Source organism: Caretta caretta, chromosome 23 (assembly GCF_965140235.1).
Source record: "Caretta caretta isolate rCarCar2 chromosome 23, rCarCar1.hap1, whole genome shotgun sequence".
Lineage (NCBI taxonomy): Eukaryota > Metazoa > Chordata > Testudines > Cheloniidae > Caretta > Caretta caretta.
This window is the reverse complement of record NC_134228.1, coordinates 14,227,929-14,245,324: the sequence shown is the minus strand read 5'-3', so window position 1 is coordinate 14,245,324 and position 17,396 is coordinate 14,227,929. Positions and strand designations below refer to the sequence as shown.

The 17,396-nt window shown below is 73.0% G+C and overlaps 1 protein-coding gene across 1 annotated transcript in view; it reads left to right on the top strand.

The window, feature by feature from the left end:
* Positions 1–266: 266 nt before the first annotated feature.
* VMA22 (vacuolar ATPase assembly factor VMA22) overlaps positions 267–17,396 on the top strand; it is a 63,758-nt gene continuing 46,628 nt past the window's right edge. Inside the window, exon 1 of the mRNA XM_048833462.2 lies at positions 267–494. Coding sequence (XP_048689419.1) covers positions 384–494 — 111 coding nt within the window. The 5' untranslated portion in view covers positions 267–383. The remainder of the gene's footprint in view (positions 495–17,396) is intronic.

Below are 17,396 nucleotides of genomic sequence, written 5' to 3'. Positions count from 1 at the left end.
TTACAACATGGCGGCGAGACGGGACGGCGTCGCACTTGCCCTCAACGAAGACGGCCGCCGCTTCGTCTTCGCCTGGGGAAAAGGCTCTGTCCAATCAGCGGCTTCTTCCCGCCTCACCAGGAGGGTGATTGGAGCTCCTCGTCAACGTCCTTAGCTCTGATTGGAAGACGCTGGAGAGGCTCCGCCCCGCTGGGAAGCCGGCATTGGCTGGTTTCCAAGGTCATGTGCCCGGGCGAAGGGGAGGGTGCGGGGAGCAGCCGGGACTGCTCGGTCCGGGGCAGGTGCTGGTGGGGGCGGCGGCTCGGGACGCGCATTGCGGGGGCCGCAGCGCGGGACCGAGGGGGGCGGATCCCGGCCCGAGGCCCCGGTTCTGCCCCGGGCCGATGGCCGAGCTGGCGCTGAGCCGGGAGCTGGACGAGCGGCTGCTCCACCTCCTGGGGGCGCTGGAGGCGCTGCAGGGCAAGAGGGACGAATTCAACAGCCGCGTGGAGCAGGTGCGGCGGGGGGGGGATTGAATGGCCCCCCCACTGCCCCTGGGGCCCCCCCACTGCCCCTGGGGCCCCCCTTCTTACCCCCCAGGGCCCCCCACTGCCCCCTGGGGCTCCCCTTCCCACCCCCAGGGCCCCGCTTCTTACCCCTCAGGGCCCCCCCCACTGCCCCCTGGGGCTCCCCTTCTGACCTCCAGGGGCCCCCCTATTGCCCCTCGGGCCCCCCTTCCCAGTCCCAGGGCCCCGCTTCTTACCCCTCAGGGCCCCCCCACTGCCCCCTGGGTCCGCCTTCCCACTCCCAGGGCCCCCCTATTGCCCCTGGGGCCCCCCTTCCCAGTCCCAGGGCCCTGCTTCTTACCCCCCAGGGCCCCCCCACTGCCCCCTGGGTCCCCCTTCCCACCCCCAGGGCCCCCCTTCTTATCCCTCAGGGCCCCCCACTGCCCCTGGGGCCCCCCTTCCCACCCCCAGGGCCCCTTCTTATTCCTCAGGCCCCCCCCACTGCCCCCTGGGGCTCCCCTTCTTACCTCCAGGGCCCCGCTTCTTACACCTCAGGGCCCCCCACTGCCCCTGGGTCCTCCTTCCCACCCCCCGGGGCCCCCCTTCGTACCCCCGGGGCCCCCCTTTGTACCCCCGGGGCCCCCCTTTCCACCCCAAGGGCTGCCTACTGCCCCTGGGGCTCCCCTTCTTACCCCCAGGGCCCCCCCACTTCCCCTGGGGCCCCCCTTCCCACCCCCAGGGCCCCCCTTTGTACCCCTCAGGGCCCCCTACTGCCCCTGGGGCCCCCCTTCCCACACGCAGAGCTCCCCTTTCCACCCCCAGGGCTCCCTACCCACCCCCATCCCCCCACTCCCCCTTTCTTACCCGACAGGGCTGCCCCTGGGGCCCCCCTTCTTACCCCTCAGGGGCCCCTTCTTACCCCTCAGGGCCCCCTACTGCCCCTGGGGACCCACTTCCCACCCCCAGGGCCCCCTACTGCCCCCTGGGACCCCCCCTCTTCCCCAGGGCCCCCCACTGCCCCCTGGGGCTCCCCTTCTTACCCCCAGGGCCCCCCCACTGCTCCTGAGGCTCCCCCTTCTTACCCATCAGGGCCCCCGAGTGCCCCTGGGGCCCCTTTCCCACCCCCAGGGCCCCCCTTCTTACCCATCAGGGCCCCCGACTGCCCCTGGGGCCCCCCTTCCCACCCCCAGGACCCCCTTCTTACACATCGGGCTCCCCACACTGCCCCTGGGGCCCCCCTTCCCACCCCCAGGGCCCTCCTTCTTACCCCTCAGGGCCCTCCCACTGCCCCTGCGGCTCCCCTTCCCACCCCCAGGGCCCCCCCCACTGTCTCTGCGGCCCCCCTTCCCACCCCCATCCCCCCTTCCCCTGGCCCCCCACTGCCCCTGGGGCTCCCCTTCTTACCCCCATGGCCCCCCACTGCCCCTGGGGCCCCCCCTTCCCACCCCCAGGGGCCCTTCTTACCCCCCTTCCCACCCCCGGGGCCCCCCCTTCCCACCCCCGGGGCCCCCCTTCCCACCCCCGGGGCCCCCCTTCCCACCCCCGGGGCCCCCCTTCTGCCCCTGGGGCCCCCCTTCCCACACGCAGAGCTCCCCTTTCCACCCCCAGGGCTCCCTACTGCCCCTGGGGCTCCCCTTCTTACCCCCAGGGCCCCCCTACCCACCCCCATCCCCCCACTGCCCCTGGGGCCCCCCTTCCTACCCCCAGGGCACCCTTACTCCCTACGGCCCTTACCCCCTGGGGACCCACTTCCCACCCCCCGGGCCCCCCCTTCTTACCCATCAGGGCCCCCTAGTGCCCCTGGGTACCCACTTCCCACCCGGGCTCCCCCACTGCCCCCTGGGGCTCCCCTTCTTACCCCCAGGGCCCCCGAGTGCCCCTGGGGCCCCCTTCCCACCCCGAGGGCCCCCCTTCTTACCCAATAGGGCCCCCTTCTTACACCCCCAGGACCCCCTTCTTACACATCGGGCTCCCCACACTGCCCCTGGGGCCCCCCTTCCCACCCCCAGGGCCCTCCTTCTTACCCCTCAGGGCCCTCCCACTGCCCCTGCGGCTCCCCTTCCCACCCCCAGGGCCCCCCGCACTGTCCCTGCGGCCCCCCTTCCCACCCCCATCCCCCCTTCCCCTTCTTACCCCCCATGGCCCCCCACTGCCCCTGGGGCTCCCCTTCTTACCCCCATGGCCCCCCACTGCCCCTGGGGCCCCCCTTCCCACCCCCAGGGCCGCCCTTCTTACCCCCCTTTGTACCCCCAGGGCCCCCCTTTGTACCCCCGGGGCCCCCCTTTGTACCCCTCAGGGCCCCCTACTGCCCCTGGGGCCCCCCTTTCCACCCCCAGGGCTCCCTACTGCCCCTGGGGCTCCCCTTCTTACCCCCTGGGCCCCCCCCTTCCCCTGGGGCCCCACTTCCCACCCCCAGGAAAGGGGGGGGCCCAGGGGCAGTGTGGGGCTCTTCTTACCCCTCAGGGCCCCCCCACTACTCCTAGGGCCCCCCTTCCAACCCCCAGGGCCCCCTTCTTACCCATCAGGGCCCCCTAGTGCTCCTGGGGCCCCCCTTCTCGCCCTCAGGGCCCTTCTTCTTACCCCTCCTCAGGGGCTTCCCTTCTTACCCCCAGGGCCCCCACTGCTCCTGGGGACCCCCTTCCCACCCCCAGGGCCCCCCTTTTTACCCCTCAGTGACCCCCCACTGCTCCTGGGGCTCCCCTTCTTCCCCCAGGGTCCCCCACTGCCCCTGCGGCTCTCCTTCTTACCCCCAGGGTCCCCTACTGCCCCTGGGGGCCCCCTTCCCACCCCCAGGGCCCCCTTTCTTACCCCTCAGGGTCCCCTACTGCTCCTGGGGCCCCCCTTCCCACACCCATCCCCCCACTGCCCCTGGGGAGCCCCTTCCCACTCCCAGGGCTCCCCTTCTTACCCCTCAGGGCCCCCCCACTACCCCTGGGGTCCCCTTCCCATCCCCAGGGCCTCCTAGTGACCCTGGGGTCCCCCTTCCCACCCCCAGGGCCCCCTTGTTACCCATCAGGGCCCCCTAGTGCTCCTGGGCACCCCCTTCCCACCCCCAGGGTCCCCCTACTGCCCTTGAGGCCCCCCTTCCCACCCTCAGGGCCCCCTTCTTACCCCTCAGTTCTCCCCGACTGCCCCTGGGGCTCCTCTTCTTACCCCCCAGGGCCCCCCAATGCCCCCCACTGCCCTGTGGGGCTCCCCTTCTTACCCCCTGGGGCCCCCCTTCCCACCCCCATCACTGCCCCTGGGGCCCTCCTTCCCACCCCCAGGGTCCCCCTACTGCCCTTGAGGCCCCCCTTCCCACCCTCAGGGCCCCCTTCTTACCCCTCAGGGCCCCCTAGTGCTCCTGGGGCCCCCCTTCCCGCCCTCAGGGCCCCACTTCTTATCCCTCAGGGCCCCCCCACTGCCCCCTTGGGCCCCCCTTCCCACCCCCGGGGCCCCCCTCTTCTTACCCCTGAGGGCCCCCTACTGCCCCTTGGGCCCCCCTTCCCACCCCCGGGGCCCCCCTTTTACCCATCAGGGCACCCAGACTGCCCCTGGGGCACCCCTACTGCCCCCTTCTTACCCCTCAGGGCCCCCTAGTGCCCCTGGGGCCCCCTTCTTACCCCTCAGGGCCCCCTAGTGCCCCTGGGGCCCCCCCACTGCCCCTGGGGACCCCCTTCCCACCCCCAGGGCCCCTTACTGCCCCTGGGGCCCCCCTTCCCACCCCCAGGGCCCCCCCACTGCCCCTGGGACTCCCCTTCTTACCCCCAGGGTCCCCTACTGCCCCCGGGGCTCCCCTTCTTACCCCCAGGGCCCCCTACTGCCCCTGGGGAGCCCCTTTCAAACCCCAGGACCCCCCACTGCCCCTGGGGCTCCCCTTCTTACCCCAGAGTCCCCTACTGCCCCTGGGGCCCCCCCTTCCCACCACTCAGGGCCCCCTACTGCCCCTGGGGCCCCCCTTCCCACTCCTCAGGGCCCCCTACTGCCCCGGGACCCCCTTCCCACCGCCGTACCACCCTTCTTACCCCTCAGGGCCCCCTACTGCCCCTGGGGCCCCCCTTCCCACCCCCAGGGCCCCTCTTCCCACCCCCATCCCCCCAGTGCCCCTGGGGCCCCCATTCCCACCCCCAGGGCTCCCCTTCTTACTCCTCAGGCCCCCCACTGCCCATGGGGCCCCCCTTCCCACCCCCAGGGCCCCCTGCTGCCCCTGGGGCCCCCCTTCTTACCCCCCAGGGCCCCGCCACTGTCCCCTGGGGCTCCCCTTCTTACCCCCACGGCCCCCCCACTGCCCCTGGGGCCCCCCTTCCCACCCCCAGGGCACTGCCCCTGCGGCTCTCCTTTCCACCTCCAGGGCTCCCCTTCCCACCGCTCAGGGGTCCCCCTTCTTACCCCTCAGGGCCCACTTCCCCTGGGGCTCCTCTTCTTACCCCCAGGGCCCCCCCACTCCCCCGGGGCCCCCCTTCCCACACCCATCCCCCCACTGCCCCTGGGCCCGTTCTCACCCCTCAGGACCCACTTCTCATCCCTCAGGGCCCCCCTTCTCACCCCTCAGGGCACCCCACTGCCCCTGGGGCCCCCCTACCCAACCCCACGGCACCCTACTGCCCTTGGGGCCCCCCTTCTTACCCATCAGGGTCCCCTACTGCCCCTGGGGGCCCCTTTTTACCCCTTAGGGTCCCCCTTCTTACTCTCAGGGCCCCCTACTGTCCCTGGGGCCCCCCTTCTTATTCCTTAGGGCCCCCCTTCTTACCCCCAGGGCCCCCTACCCTGGAGCCCCCTTCTTACCCCCCAGGACCCCCCCACTGCCCCTGCGGCCCCCCTTCCCACGCTCAGGACCCCCCACTACCCCTGCAGCTCCCCTTCCCACCCCCAGGGTCCCCTACTGCCCCTGGGGCTCCCCTTCTTAACCCCACGGTCCCCCCACTGCGCTTGGGGCTTCCCTTCTTATCCCCAGGGTCCCCTACTGCCCTTGGGGCCCCCCGTCCCACCCCCAGGGCCCCCCGTCCCCCCACTGCCCTTGGGGCCCCTTCCCCCCACTGCCCTTCCCACCCCCAGGGCCCCCCTTCTTACCCATCAGGGCCAATAGTGCCCCTGGGGCCCCCCTTCCCACCTCCAGGGCCCCCTACTGCCCCTCGGGCCCCCTTCTTACCCCTCAGGGCCCCCTTCTTTCCCCTCAGGGCTCCCCTTCCCACCCCATCCCCCCACTGTCCCTGGGGCCCCCCTTCCCACCCCCAGGGCCCCCCTTCTTACCCATCAGGGCCCCCTAGTGCCCCTGGGGACCCACTTCCCACCCCCACGACCCCCTACTGCTCCTGTGGCCCCCTTCTTACCCCTCAGGGCCCCCTACTGTCCCTTGGGCCCCCCCACTGCCCCTCAGGACCCCTTCCCACCCCCAGGGCCCCCCATTGCTCCTGGGGACCCCCTTCCCACCCCCAGGGCCCCCTACTTCCCCTGGGGCCCCCCTTCTTACCCCAGGGTCCCCTACTGCCCCTGCGGCCCCCCTTCCCACCCCCAGGGCCCCCCTTCTTACCCCTCTGGGCCCCCCACTGCCCCTGCGGCCCCTTCTTACCACTCAGGGCCCCCCCACTGCCCCCTGGGGCTCCCCTTCTTACCCCCAGGGTCCCCTACTGCCCCTGTGGCCCCCCTTCTTACCCATCAGGGCACCCTAGTGCCCCTAGGGCCCCCCTTCTTACCCCCCACTGCCCCCCTTCTTACCCCCCAGGGCCCCCCACTGCCCCTGGGGACCCCCTTCCCACCCCCAGGGCGCCCCTACTGCCCCTAGGACCCTCTTTCCAACCCCCAGGGCCCCCCTTCTTACCCCTCAGGGCCCCCTAGTGCCCCTGGGACCCCCCTTTCCACCCCCAGTGCCCCTTCCTACCCCCGCTTCCCACCCTCAGTGCCCTCCCACTGCACCTGGGGCTCCCCTTCCCCCTCAGGGTCCTGTACTGCCCCCGGGGCCCCCCTTCCCAGCCTCAGCGCCCCCTCACTGCCCCCGGGGCCCCCCTTCCCAGCCTCAGGGCCCCCTCACTGCCCCCGGGGCCCCCCTTCTTACCCCCAGAGCCTCCCCACTGCCCCTGGGGCCTTCCCACGCCCAGGGCCCCCTACTGCCCCTGGGTCCCCTTTCCACCCCCAGGGCCCCCATCCTTACCCCCCAGGGCCCCCACACTGCCCCTGCGGCTCCCCTTCCCACCCTCAGGGCCCCCCCACTGCCCCTGGGGCTCCCCTTCCCACCCCCATGGCTCCCCTTCGTACTCCTCAGGGCCCCCCACTACCCCTGGGGCCCTTCTTACCTCTCAGGGCCCCCCTTCTTCCCCCCAGGGCCCCCCACTGCACCTGGGGACCCCCTTCCCACCCCCACGGCCCCCCTTTTTACCCCTCAGTGCCCCCACTGCCCCTGCGGCTCCCCTTCTTATCCCCAGTGTCCCCTACTGCCCCTGGGGGCCCCCTTCTAACTCCTCTGGGCCCTCCACTGCCCCTGGGGACCCCCTTCTTGCCCCTGCGGCCCCACTTCCCACCCCAGGGCCCCCTAGTGCCCCTGGGGCCCCCCTTCATACCCCTCAGGGCCCCCAAGTGCCTCTGGGGCCCCCTTCTTTCCCCTCAGGGCCCCCTAGTGCCTCTGGGGCCCCCTTCTTTCCCCTCAGGGCCCCCTAGTGCCCCTGGGGCCCCCCACTGCCCCTGGGGACCCCCTTCCCACCCCCAGGGCCTGCCCACTGCCCCTGGGGCTTCCCTTCTTACCCCCAGGGTCCCCCACTGCTCCTGGGGACCCCCTTCCCACTGCCCCTGGGGCCCCCCTTCCCACCCCCAGGGCCCCCCCAATGCCCCTGGGGCTCCCCTTCTTACCCCCAGGGTCCCCTACTGCCCCTGGGGCCCCCTTCCCACCCCTCAAGCCCCCTTCTTACCCCACTGCCCCTGGGGCTCCCCTTCCCACCCCCAGGGCCCCCCCACTGCCCCTGGGGCTCCCCTTCTTACCTCTCGGGGCTCCCCTTCTTACCCCTCAGGGCCCCCGACTGCCCCTGTGGACCCCCTTCCCACCCTCAGGGCCCCCCTTCTCACCCCATCCCCCCAATGCCCCTGCGGCTCCCCTTCCCAACCCCAGGGCCCCCCTTCTTACCCCTCTGGGCCCTCCACTGCCCCTGGGGCCCCCCTTCTTACCCCTCAGGGCCCCCTAGTGCCCCTGGGGCCCCCTTCTTACCCCTCAGGGCGCCTTAGTGCCCCTGGGGCCCCCCCACTGCCCCTGGGGACCCCCTTCCCACTCCCAGGCCCCCCTACTGCCCCTGGGGCCCCCTACTGCCTTGGGACCCCCCTTCCGACCCCCAGGGCCCCCACTGCCCCTGGGGCTTCCCTTCTTACCCCCAGGGTCCCCTACTGCCCTTGAGGCCCCCTTCCCACCCCCAGGGCCCCCTTCTTACCCCTCAGGGCCCCCCTTCCCACCGCAGGGCTCTTCCTACCCCTCAGGGCCCCCCCACTACCCCTGGGGCCCCCCTTCCCACCCCCAGGGCCCCCTTCTTACCCATCAGGGCCCCCTAGTGCTCCTGGGGCCCCCCTTCTCGCCCTCAGGGCCCTTCTTCTTACCCCTCAGGGCACCCCCACTGCCCCAGGGGCTCCCCTTCTTACCCCCAGGGCCCCCCACTGCTCCTGGGGACCCCCTTCCCACCCCCAGGGCCCCCCTTTTTACCCCTCAGTGCCCCCCACTGCCCCTGGGGCTCCCCTTCTTCCCCCAGGGTCCCCCACTGCCCCTGCAGCTTCCCTTCTTACCCCCAGGGTCCCCCTAATGCCCCTGGGGCCCCCCTTCCCACCCCCAGGGCCCCCCCACTGCCCCTGCGGCTCCCCTTCCCACCTCCAGGGCTTCCCTTCCCACCCCTCAGGGGTCCCCCTTCTTACCCCCTCAGGGCCCCCCTTCCCACCGCAGGGCTCTTCTTACCCCTCAGGGCCCCCCCACTACCACTGGGGCCCCCCTTCCCACCCCCACGGCCCCCTTCTTACCCATCAGGGCACCCTAGTGCTCCTGGTGCCCCCCTTCTCGCCCTCAGGGCCCCCCTTTTTACCCCTCAGTGCCCCCCCACTGCCCCTGGGGCTCCCCTTCTTCCCCCAGGGTCCCCTCCTGCCCCTGGGGGCCCCTTTCCCACCCCCAGGGCCCCCCTTCTTACGCCTCAGGGTCCCCTCCTGCCCCTGGGGGCCCCCTTCCCACCCCCAGGGCCCTCCTTCTTACTCCTCTGGGCCCTCCACTGCCCCTGGGGCCCCCCTTCTTACCCCTGCCCCTGCAGCCCCACTTCCTACCCCCAGGGCCCCCTAGTGCCCCTGGGGCCCCCCTTCTTTCCCCTCAGGGCGCCCTAGTGCCCCTGGGGCCCCCCCACTGTCCCTGGGGACCCCCTTCCCACCCCCAGGGCCCCCTACTGCCCCTGGGGCCCCCCTTCCCACCCCCAGGGCCCGCCCACTGCCCCTGGGGCTCCCCTTCTTACCCGCAGGGTCCCCCACTGCTCCTGGGGACCCCCTTCCCACTGCCCCTGGGGCCCCCCCTTCCCACCCCCAGGGGCCCCCCCACTGCCCCTGGGGCTCCCCTTCTTACCCCCCAGGGTCCCCTACTGCCCCCTGGGGCCCCCTTCGCACCCCTCAAGCCCCCTTCTTACCCCACTGCCCCTGGGGCTCCCCTTCCCACCCCAGGGCCCCCCCACTGCCCCTGGAGCTCCCCTTCTTACCTCTCGGGCTCCCCTTCTTTCCCCTCGGGGCCCCCCTACTGCCCCTGTGGACCCCCTTCCCACCCTCAGGGCCCCCCTTCCCACCCCATCCCCACACTGCCCCTGCGGCTCCCCTTCCCACCCCCAGGGCCCCCCTTCTTACCCCTCTGGGCCCTCCCACTGCCCCTGGGGCCCCCCCACTGCCCCTGGGACCCCCCTTCCCACCCCCAGGGCCCCCTACTGCCCTGGGACCCCCCTTCCCACCCCCAGGGCCCCCCTTCTTACCCCTCAGGGCCCCCCTTCCCACCGCAGGGCTCTTCTTACCCCTCAGGGCCCCCCACTACCCCTGGGGCCCCCCTTCCCACCCCCAGGGCTCCCTTCTTACCCATCAGGGCCCCCTAGTGCTCCTGGGGCCCCCCTTCTCGCCCTCAGGGCCCTTCTTCTTACCCCTCAGGGCACCCCCACTGCCCCAGGGGCTCCCCTTCTTACCCCCAGGGCCCCCCACTGTTCCTGGGGACCCCCTTCCCACCCCCAGGGCCCCCCTTTTTACCCCTCAGTGCCCCCCCACTGCCCCTGCGGCTCCCCTTCTTACCCCCAGGGGTCCCCTACTGCCCTGGGGGCCCCCTTCCCACCCCCAGGGCCCCCCCTTCTTACTCCTCTGGGCCCTCCACTGCCCCTGGGGCCCCCCTTCTTACCCTTGCCCCTGCGGCCCCACTTCCCACCCCAGGGCCCCCTAGTGCCCCCTGGGGCCCCCCTTCTTACCCCTCAGGGCCCCCTAGTGCCTCTGGGGCCCCCTTCTTTCCCCTCAGGGCCCCCTAGTGCCCCCCCATCCTTACCCCTCAGGGTGCCCTAGTGCCCCTGGGGCCCCCCCTCTGCCCCTGGGGACCCCCTTCCCACCCCCAGGGCCCCCTACTGCCCCTGGGGGCCCCCCCACTGCCCTGGGGACCCCCCTTCCCACCCGCAGGGCCCCCTACTGCCCTGGGACCCCCCTTCCCACCCCCAGGGCCCCCTACTGCCCCTGGGGGCTTCCCTTCCCACTGCCCCTGGGGCTCCCCTTCTTACCCGCAGGGTCCCCCACTGCTCCTGGGGACCCCCTTCCCTGAGGCCACTTTCCACCCCCAGGCCCCCTTCTTACCCCTCAAGACCCCCCTTCCCACCGCAGGGCTCTTCCTACCCCTCAGGGCCCCCCCACTACCCCTGGGGCCCCCCTTCCCACCCCCAGGGCCCCCTTCTTACCCATCAGGGCCCCCTAGTGCTCCTGGGGCCCCCCTTCTCGCCCTCAGGGCCCTTCTTCTTACCCCCTCAGGGCACCCCCACTGCCCCAGGGGCTCCCCTTCTTACCCCCAGGGCCCCCCACTGTTCCTGGGGACCCCCTTCCCACCCCCAGGGCCCCCCTTTTTACCCCTCAGTGCCCCCCCACTGCCCCAGGGGCTCCCCTTCTTACCCCCAGGGCCCCCCACTGTTCCTGGGGACCCCCTTCCCACCCCCAGGGCCCCCCTTTTTACCCCTCAGTGCCCCCCCACTGCCCCTGCGGCTCCCCTTCTTACCCCCAGGGTCCCCTACTGCCCCTGGGGGCCCCCTTCCCACCCCCAGGGCCCCCCTTCTTACTACTCTGGGCCCTCCACTGCCCCTGGGGCCCCCCTTCTTACCCTTGCCCCCTGCGGCCCCACTTCCCACCCCAGGGCCCCCTAGTGCCCCTGGGGCCCCCCTTCTTACCCCTCAGGGCCCCCTAGTGCCTCTGGGGCCCCCTTCTTTCCCCTCAGGGCCCCCTAGTGCCCCCCCATCCTTACCCCTCAGGGTGCCCTAGTGCCCCTGGGGCCCCCCCTCTGCCCCTGGGGACCCCCTTCCCACCCCCAGGGCCCCCTACTGCCCCTGGGGCCCCCCCCCACTGCCCCTGGGGACCCCCCTTCCCACCCGCAGGGCCCCCTACTGCCCTGGGACCCCCCTTCCCACCCCCAGGGCCCCCTACTGCCCCTGGGGCTTCCCTTCCCACTGCCCCTGGGGCTCCCCTTCTTACCCGCAGGGTCCCCCACTGCTCCTGGGGACCCCCTTCCCTGAGGCCACTTTCCCACCCCCAGGGCCCCCTTCTTACCCCTCAAGACCCCCCTTCCCACCGCAGGGCTCTTCCTACCCCTCAGGGCCCCCCCACTACCCCTGGGGCCCCCCTTCCCACCCCCAGGGCCCCCTTCTTACCCATCAGGGCCCCCTAGTGCTCCTGGGGCCCCCCTTCTCGCCCTCAGGGCCCTTCTTCTTACCCCTCAGGGCACCCCCACTGCCCCAGGGGCTCCCCTTCTTACCCCCAGGGCCCCCCACTGTTCCTGGGGACCCCCTTCCCACCCCCAGGGCCCCCCTTTTTACCCCTCAGTGCCCCCCCACTGCCCCAGGGGCTCCCCTTCTTACCCCCAGGGCCCCCCACTGTTCCTGGGGACCCCCTTCCCACCCCCAGGGCCCCCCTTTTTACCCCTCAGTGCCCCCCCACTGCCCCTGCGGCTCCCCTTCTTACCCCCAGGGTCCCCTACTGCCCCTAGGGGCCCCCTTCCCACCCCCAGGGCCCCCCTTCTTACTACTCTGGGCCCTCCACTGCCCCTGGGGCCCCCCTTCTTACCCTTGCCCCTGCGGCCCCACTTCCCACCCCAGGGCCCCCTAGTGCCCCTGGGGCCCCCCTTCTTACCCCTCAGGGCCCCCTAGTGCCCTCTGGGGCCCCCTTCTTTCCCCTCAGGGCCCCCTAGTGCCCCCCCATCCTTACCCCTCAGGGTGCCCTAGTGCCCCTGGGGCCCCCCCTCTGCCCCTGGGGACCCCCTTCCCACCCCCAGGGCCCCCTACTGCCCCTGGGGCCCCCCCCACTGCCCCTGGGGACCCCCCTTCCCACCCGCAGGGCCCCCTACTGCCCTGGGACCCCCCCCTTCCCACCCCCAGGGCCCCCTACTGCCCCTGGGGCTTCCCTTCCCACTGCCCCTGGGGCTCCCCTTCTTACCCGCAGGTCCCCCACTGCTCCTGGGGACCCCCTTCCCTGAGGCCACTTTCCCACCCCCAGGGCCCCCTTCTTACCCCTCAAGACCCCCCTTCCCACCGCAGGGCTCTTCCTACCCCTCAGGGCCCCCCCACTACCCCTGGGGCCCCCCTTCCCACCCCCAGGGCCCCCTTCTTACCCATCAGGGCCCCCTAGTGCTCCTGGGGCCCCCCTTCTCGCCCTCAGGGCCCTTCTTCTTACCCCTCAGGGCACCCCCACTGCCCCAGGGGCTCCCCCTTCTTACCCCCAGGGCCCCCCACTGCTCCTGGGGACCCCCTTCCCACCCCCAGGGCCCCCCTTTTTACCCCTCAGTGCCCCCCCACTGCCCCTGGGGCTCCCCTTCTTCCCCAGGGTCCCCCACTGCCCCTGCAGCTCCCCTTCTTACTCCCAGGGTCCCCTAATGCCCCTGCGGCTCCCCTTCCCAGCTCCAGGGCTCCCCTTCCCACCGCTCAGGGGTCCCCCTTCTTACCCCTCAGGGCCCCCCCACTTCCCCTGGGGCTCCTCTTCTTACCCCCAGGGTCCCCAGCTGCCCCTGGGGCCCCCCAGGGTCCCCCATTGTCCTTGGGGCCCCCTTCTTACCCCCAGGCCCCCCCACTCCCCCTGGGGCTCCCCTTCCCACCCCCAGGGCCCCCCCTTCCCACACCCATCCCCCCACTGCCCCTGGGCCCCCCTTCTCACCCCTCAGGGCCCCCCTTCTCACCCCTCAGGGCCCCCCTTCTCACCCCTCAGGGCACCCCACTGCCCCGGGGCCCCTCTTCCCACCCCTCAGGACCCCTGCTGCCTCCGGGGCCCCTCTTCCCAACACTGTGCCCCCTTCTTACCGCTCAGGGCCCCCCTACTGCCCCTGGGGCCCCCCTTCCCACCCCCAGGGCCCCTCTTCCCACCTCATCCCCCCACTGCCCCTGGGGCCCCCCTTCCCACCCCCAGGGCTCCCCTTCTTACTCCTCAGGGCCCACTACTGCCCCTGGGACCCCCTTCCCACCCCCAGGCCCCCCTTCTTACCCCGCAGGGCCCCCCCACTGTCCCTGGGGCCCCCCTTCCCAACCCCAGGGCACCCTGCTGCCCCTGGGGCCCCCCTTCTTACCCCCCAGGGCCCCCCACTGCCCCCTGGGGCTCCCCTTCTTACCCCCATGGCCCCCCCACTGCCGCTGGGTCTTCCCTTCTTACCCCCAGGGTCCCCTAATGTTCCTGGGGCCCCCCTTCCCACCCCGAGGGCTCCCCTTCTTACCCCTCAGGGCCCCCCACTACCCCTGGGGCCCTCCTTCCCACCCCCAGGGCCCCCCCACTACCCCTGGGGCCCTCCTTCCCACCCCGAGGGCCCCCTTCTTACCCCCCAGGGCCCCCCACTGCCCCCCACTGCCCTGTGGGACTCCCCTTCTTACCCCCAGGGCCCCCCCACTGCCCAGGGGCTCCCCTTCTTAGCCCCAGGCCCCCCCACTGCCCTGGGGGTGGGAAGGCTCCAGGGGCAGTAGGGGGGCCCTGGGGGTGGGAAGGGGGGACCCAGGGGCAGTAGGAGGCCCTGAGGGGTAAGAAGGGGGCCCCCCACTGCCCCTGGGTTCCCGCCTTTCCACCCTTGGGGCCCCCTTCCTACCCCCAGGGCCCCCCTTCTTACCCCTCAGGGCCCCCAAGTGCCCCTGGGGCCCCCCTTCCGACCGCCAGGGCTCCCCTTCTTAACCCTCAGGGCCCCCCCACTGTGCCTGGGGCTCCCCTTCTTACCCCTCAGGGTCCCCTAGTGCCCCTGGGACCCCTTTCCCACCCCAGGGCTCCCCTTCTTACCCCTCAGGGCCCCCCCACTGCCCCTGGGGCCCCCCTTCTTACCCCTCAGGGCCCCCTTCTCACCCATCAGGGCCTCCCCACTGCCCCTGGGGCTCCCTTCTTTCCCCTCAGGGTAGGGTCCCTAGTGCCCCTGGGACCCCTTTCCCACCCCCAGGGCTCCCCTTCTTACCACTTAGGGCCCCCCACTGCCCCTGGGTCTCCCCTTCTTACCCCTCAGGGCTCCCCTTCTTACCTCTCATGGCCCCCCCACTGCCCCTGGGGCCCCCCTTCTTACCCCTCAGGGCCCCCTTCTCACCCATCAGGGCCCCCCCACTGCCCCTGCGGCTCCCCTTCCAACCCCCAGGGCCCCCCACTGCCCCTGGGGTCCCCTTCCCACCCCCGGGGCCTCCCCACTGCGCCTTGGGCTTCCCTTCTTACCCCCAGGGCCCCCTTTCTTACCCCTCAGGGCCCCCTACTGCCCCCGAGGCCCCCCTTCCTACCCCCGGCGCCCCCCTTCTTACTGCCCCCCTGCGGCTCCCCTTCCCACCCCCAGGGCTCCCCTTCCCACCCCCAGGGCCCCTTACTGCCCCCGGGGCCCCTTTCCCACCCCCGGCGACCCCCTCAGGGCCCCCTACTGCCCCTCAGGCCCCCCTTCCCACCCCCAGGGCCCCCCCACTGTCCCTGGGGCTTCCCTTCTTACCCCCAGGGCCCCCCCACTTCCCCTGGGGCCCCACTTCCCACCCCCAGGGCCCCTTACCTCTCAGGGCCCCGTACTGCCCCTGGGGCCCCCCTTTCCACCCCCAGGGCCCCCCTTCTTACCCCTCAGGGCCCCCTACTGCCCCTGGGGCCCCCCTTCCCCCACGCAGAGCTCCCCTTTCCACCCCCAGGGCTCCCTACCCACCACCATCCCCCCACTGCCCCTGGGGCCCCCCTTCCCACCCCCAGGGCCCCCTTTCTTACCCGACAGGGCTGCCCCTGGGGCCCCCCTTCTTACCCCTCAGGGGCCCTTTCTTACCCCTCAGGGGCCCCTTCTTCCCTAGGGCCCCCCACTGCCCCCTGGGGCTCCCCTTCTTACCCAGGGCCCCCCCACTGCCCCTGGGGCCCCCCTTCTTACCCCTCAGGGCCCCCTTCTCACCCATCAGGGCCTCCCCACTGCCCCTGGGGCTCCCCTTCTTTCCCCTCAGGGTAGGGTCCCTAGTGCCCCTGGGACCCCTTTCCCACCCCCAGGGCTCCCCTTCTTACCCCTTAGGGCCCCCCACTGCCCCTGGGTCTCCCCTTCTTACCCCTCAGGGCTCCCCTTCGTACCTCTCATGGCCCCCCCACTGCCCCTGGGGCCCCCCTTCTTACCCCCATGGCCCCCCACTGCCCCCGGGGCCCCCCTTCGTACCCCCGGGGCCCCTCTTCCCACCCCCAGGGCCCCCTTCTGCCCCTGGGGCCCCCCTTCCCACACGCAGAGCTCCCCTTTCCACCCCCAGGGCTCCCTACTGCCCCTGGGGCTCCCCTTCTTACCCCCAGGGCCCCCCTACCCCCCATCCCCCCACTGCCCCTGGGGCCCCCCTTCCTACCCCCAGGGCACCCTTACTCCCTACGGCCCTTACCCCCTGGGGACCCACTTCCCACCCCCCGGGCCCCCCCTTCTTACCCATCAGGGCCCCCTAGTGCCCCTGGGTACCCACTTCCCACCCGGGCTCCCCCACCGCCCCCTGGGGCTCCCCTTCTTACCCCCAGGGCCCCCGAGTGCCCCTGGGGCCCCCTTCCCACCCCGAGGGCCCCCCTTCTTACCCAATAGGGCCCCCGAGTGCCCCTGGGGCCCCCCTTCCCACCCCCAGGACCCCCTTCTTACACATCGGGCTCCCCACACTGCCCCTGGGGCCCCCCCTTCCCACCCCCAGGGCCCTCCTTCTTACCCCTCAGGGCCCTCCCACTGCCCCTGCGGCTCCCCTTCCCACCCCCAGGGCCCCCCCCCACTGTCCCTGCGGCCCCCCTTCCCACCCCCATCCCCCCTTCCCCTTCTTACCCCTCAGGGCCCCCCACTGCTTCTGGGGACCCCCTTCTTACCCCCACGGGGGGGCGCCAGGGGCAGTGGGGGGATGGGGGTGGGAAGAGGGGCCCTGGGGGTAAGAAGGGGGGCCCCAGGGGGTAAGGGCCGTAGGGGCCCCGAGGGGTAAGAAGGGGCCACTAAGGGGTAAGAAAGGGGGCCCTGGGGGTGGGAAACGGGCCCCAGGGGCAGGTGCCCTGGGGGTAGGAAGGGGGGCCCCAGGGGCAGTGGGGGGATGGGGGTGGGTAGGGGGGCCCTGGGGGTGAGAAGGGGAGCCCCAGGGGCAGTAGGGAGTCTACTGCCCCTGGGGCTCCCCCTTACGCCCAGTGTACCCTACTGCCCCTGGGGCCCCCCTTCCCACCCCCAGGGCCCCAGGGAAGGGGAGCCCCAGGGGCAGTGGGGGGGTCCTGGGGGGTAAGAAGGGGAGCCCCAGGGGCAGGGCCCCCCTTCTTACCCTGCAGGGCCCCCCACTACCCCGGGGGCCCCCCTTCCCACCCCCAGGGCCCCCCCACTGCCCTTGGGCTCCCCTTCCCACCCCAGGGCCCCCTGCTACCCCTGGGGCCCCCCTTCTTACCCCCCAGGGCCCCCCCACTGCCCCTAGGGCTTCCCTTCTTACCCCCAGGGTCCCCTACTGCCCCTGGGGCCCCCTTCCCACCCCCAGGGCCCCTCTTCCCACCCCATCCCCCCACTGCCCCTGGCGCCCCCCTTCCCACCCCAGGGCTCCCCTTCTTACTCCTCAGGGCCCCCCCACTGCCCCTGGGCCCCCCTTCCCACCCCCAGGGGCCCCCCACTGCCCCTGGGGCTTCCCTTCTTACCGCCAGGGTCCCCTACTGCCCTTGAGGCCCCCTTCTTACCCCTCAGGGCCCCCCTTCCCACCCCCGGGGCCCCCCTTCCCACCCGAGGGCTCTTCTTACCCCTCAGGGCCCCCCCACTACTCCTAGGGCCCCCCTTCCAACCCCCAGGGCCCCCTTCTTACCCATCAGGGCCCCCTAGTGCTCCTGGGGCCCCCCTTCTCGCCCTCAGGGCCCCCCCCTCACCCATCAGGGCCCCCCCACTGCCCCTGCGGCTCCCCTTCCAACCCCCAGGGCCCCCCACTGCCCCTGGGGTCCCCTTCCCACCCCCGGGGCCTCCCCACTGCGCCTTGGGCTTCCCTTCTTACCCCCAGGGCCCCCTTTCTTACCCCTCAGGGCCCCCTACTGCCCCCGAGGCCCCCCTTCCACCCCCGGCGCCCCCCTTCTTACTGCCCCCCTGTGGCTCCCCTTCCCACCCCCAGGGCCCCTTACTGCCCCGGGGCCCCTTTCCCACCCCCGGCGACCCCCATCTTACCCTCAGGGCCCCCTACTGCCCCTCAGGCCCCCCCTTCCCACCCCCAGGGCCCCCCCACTGTCCCTGGGGCTTCCTTCTTACTCCCAGGGTCCCCTACTGCCCTTGAGGCCCAATAGATATACGTATAG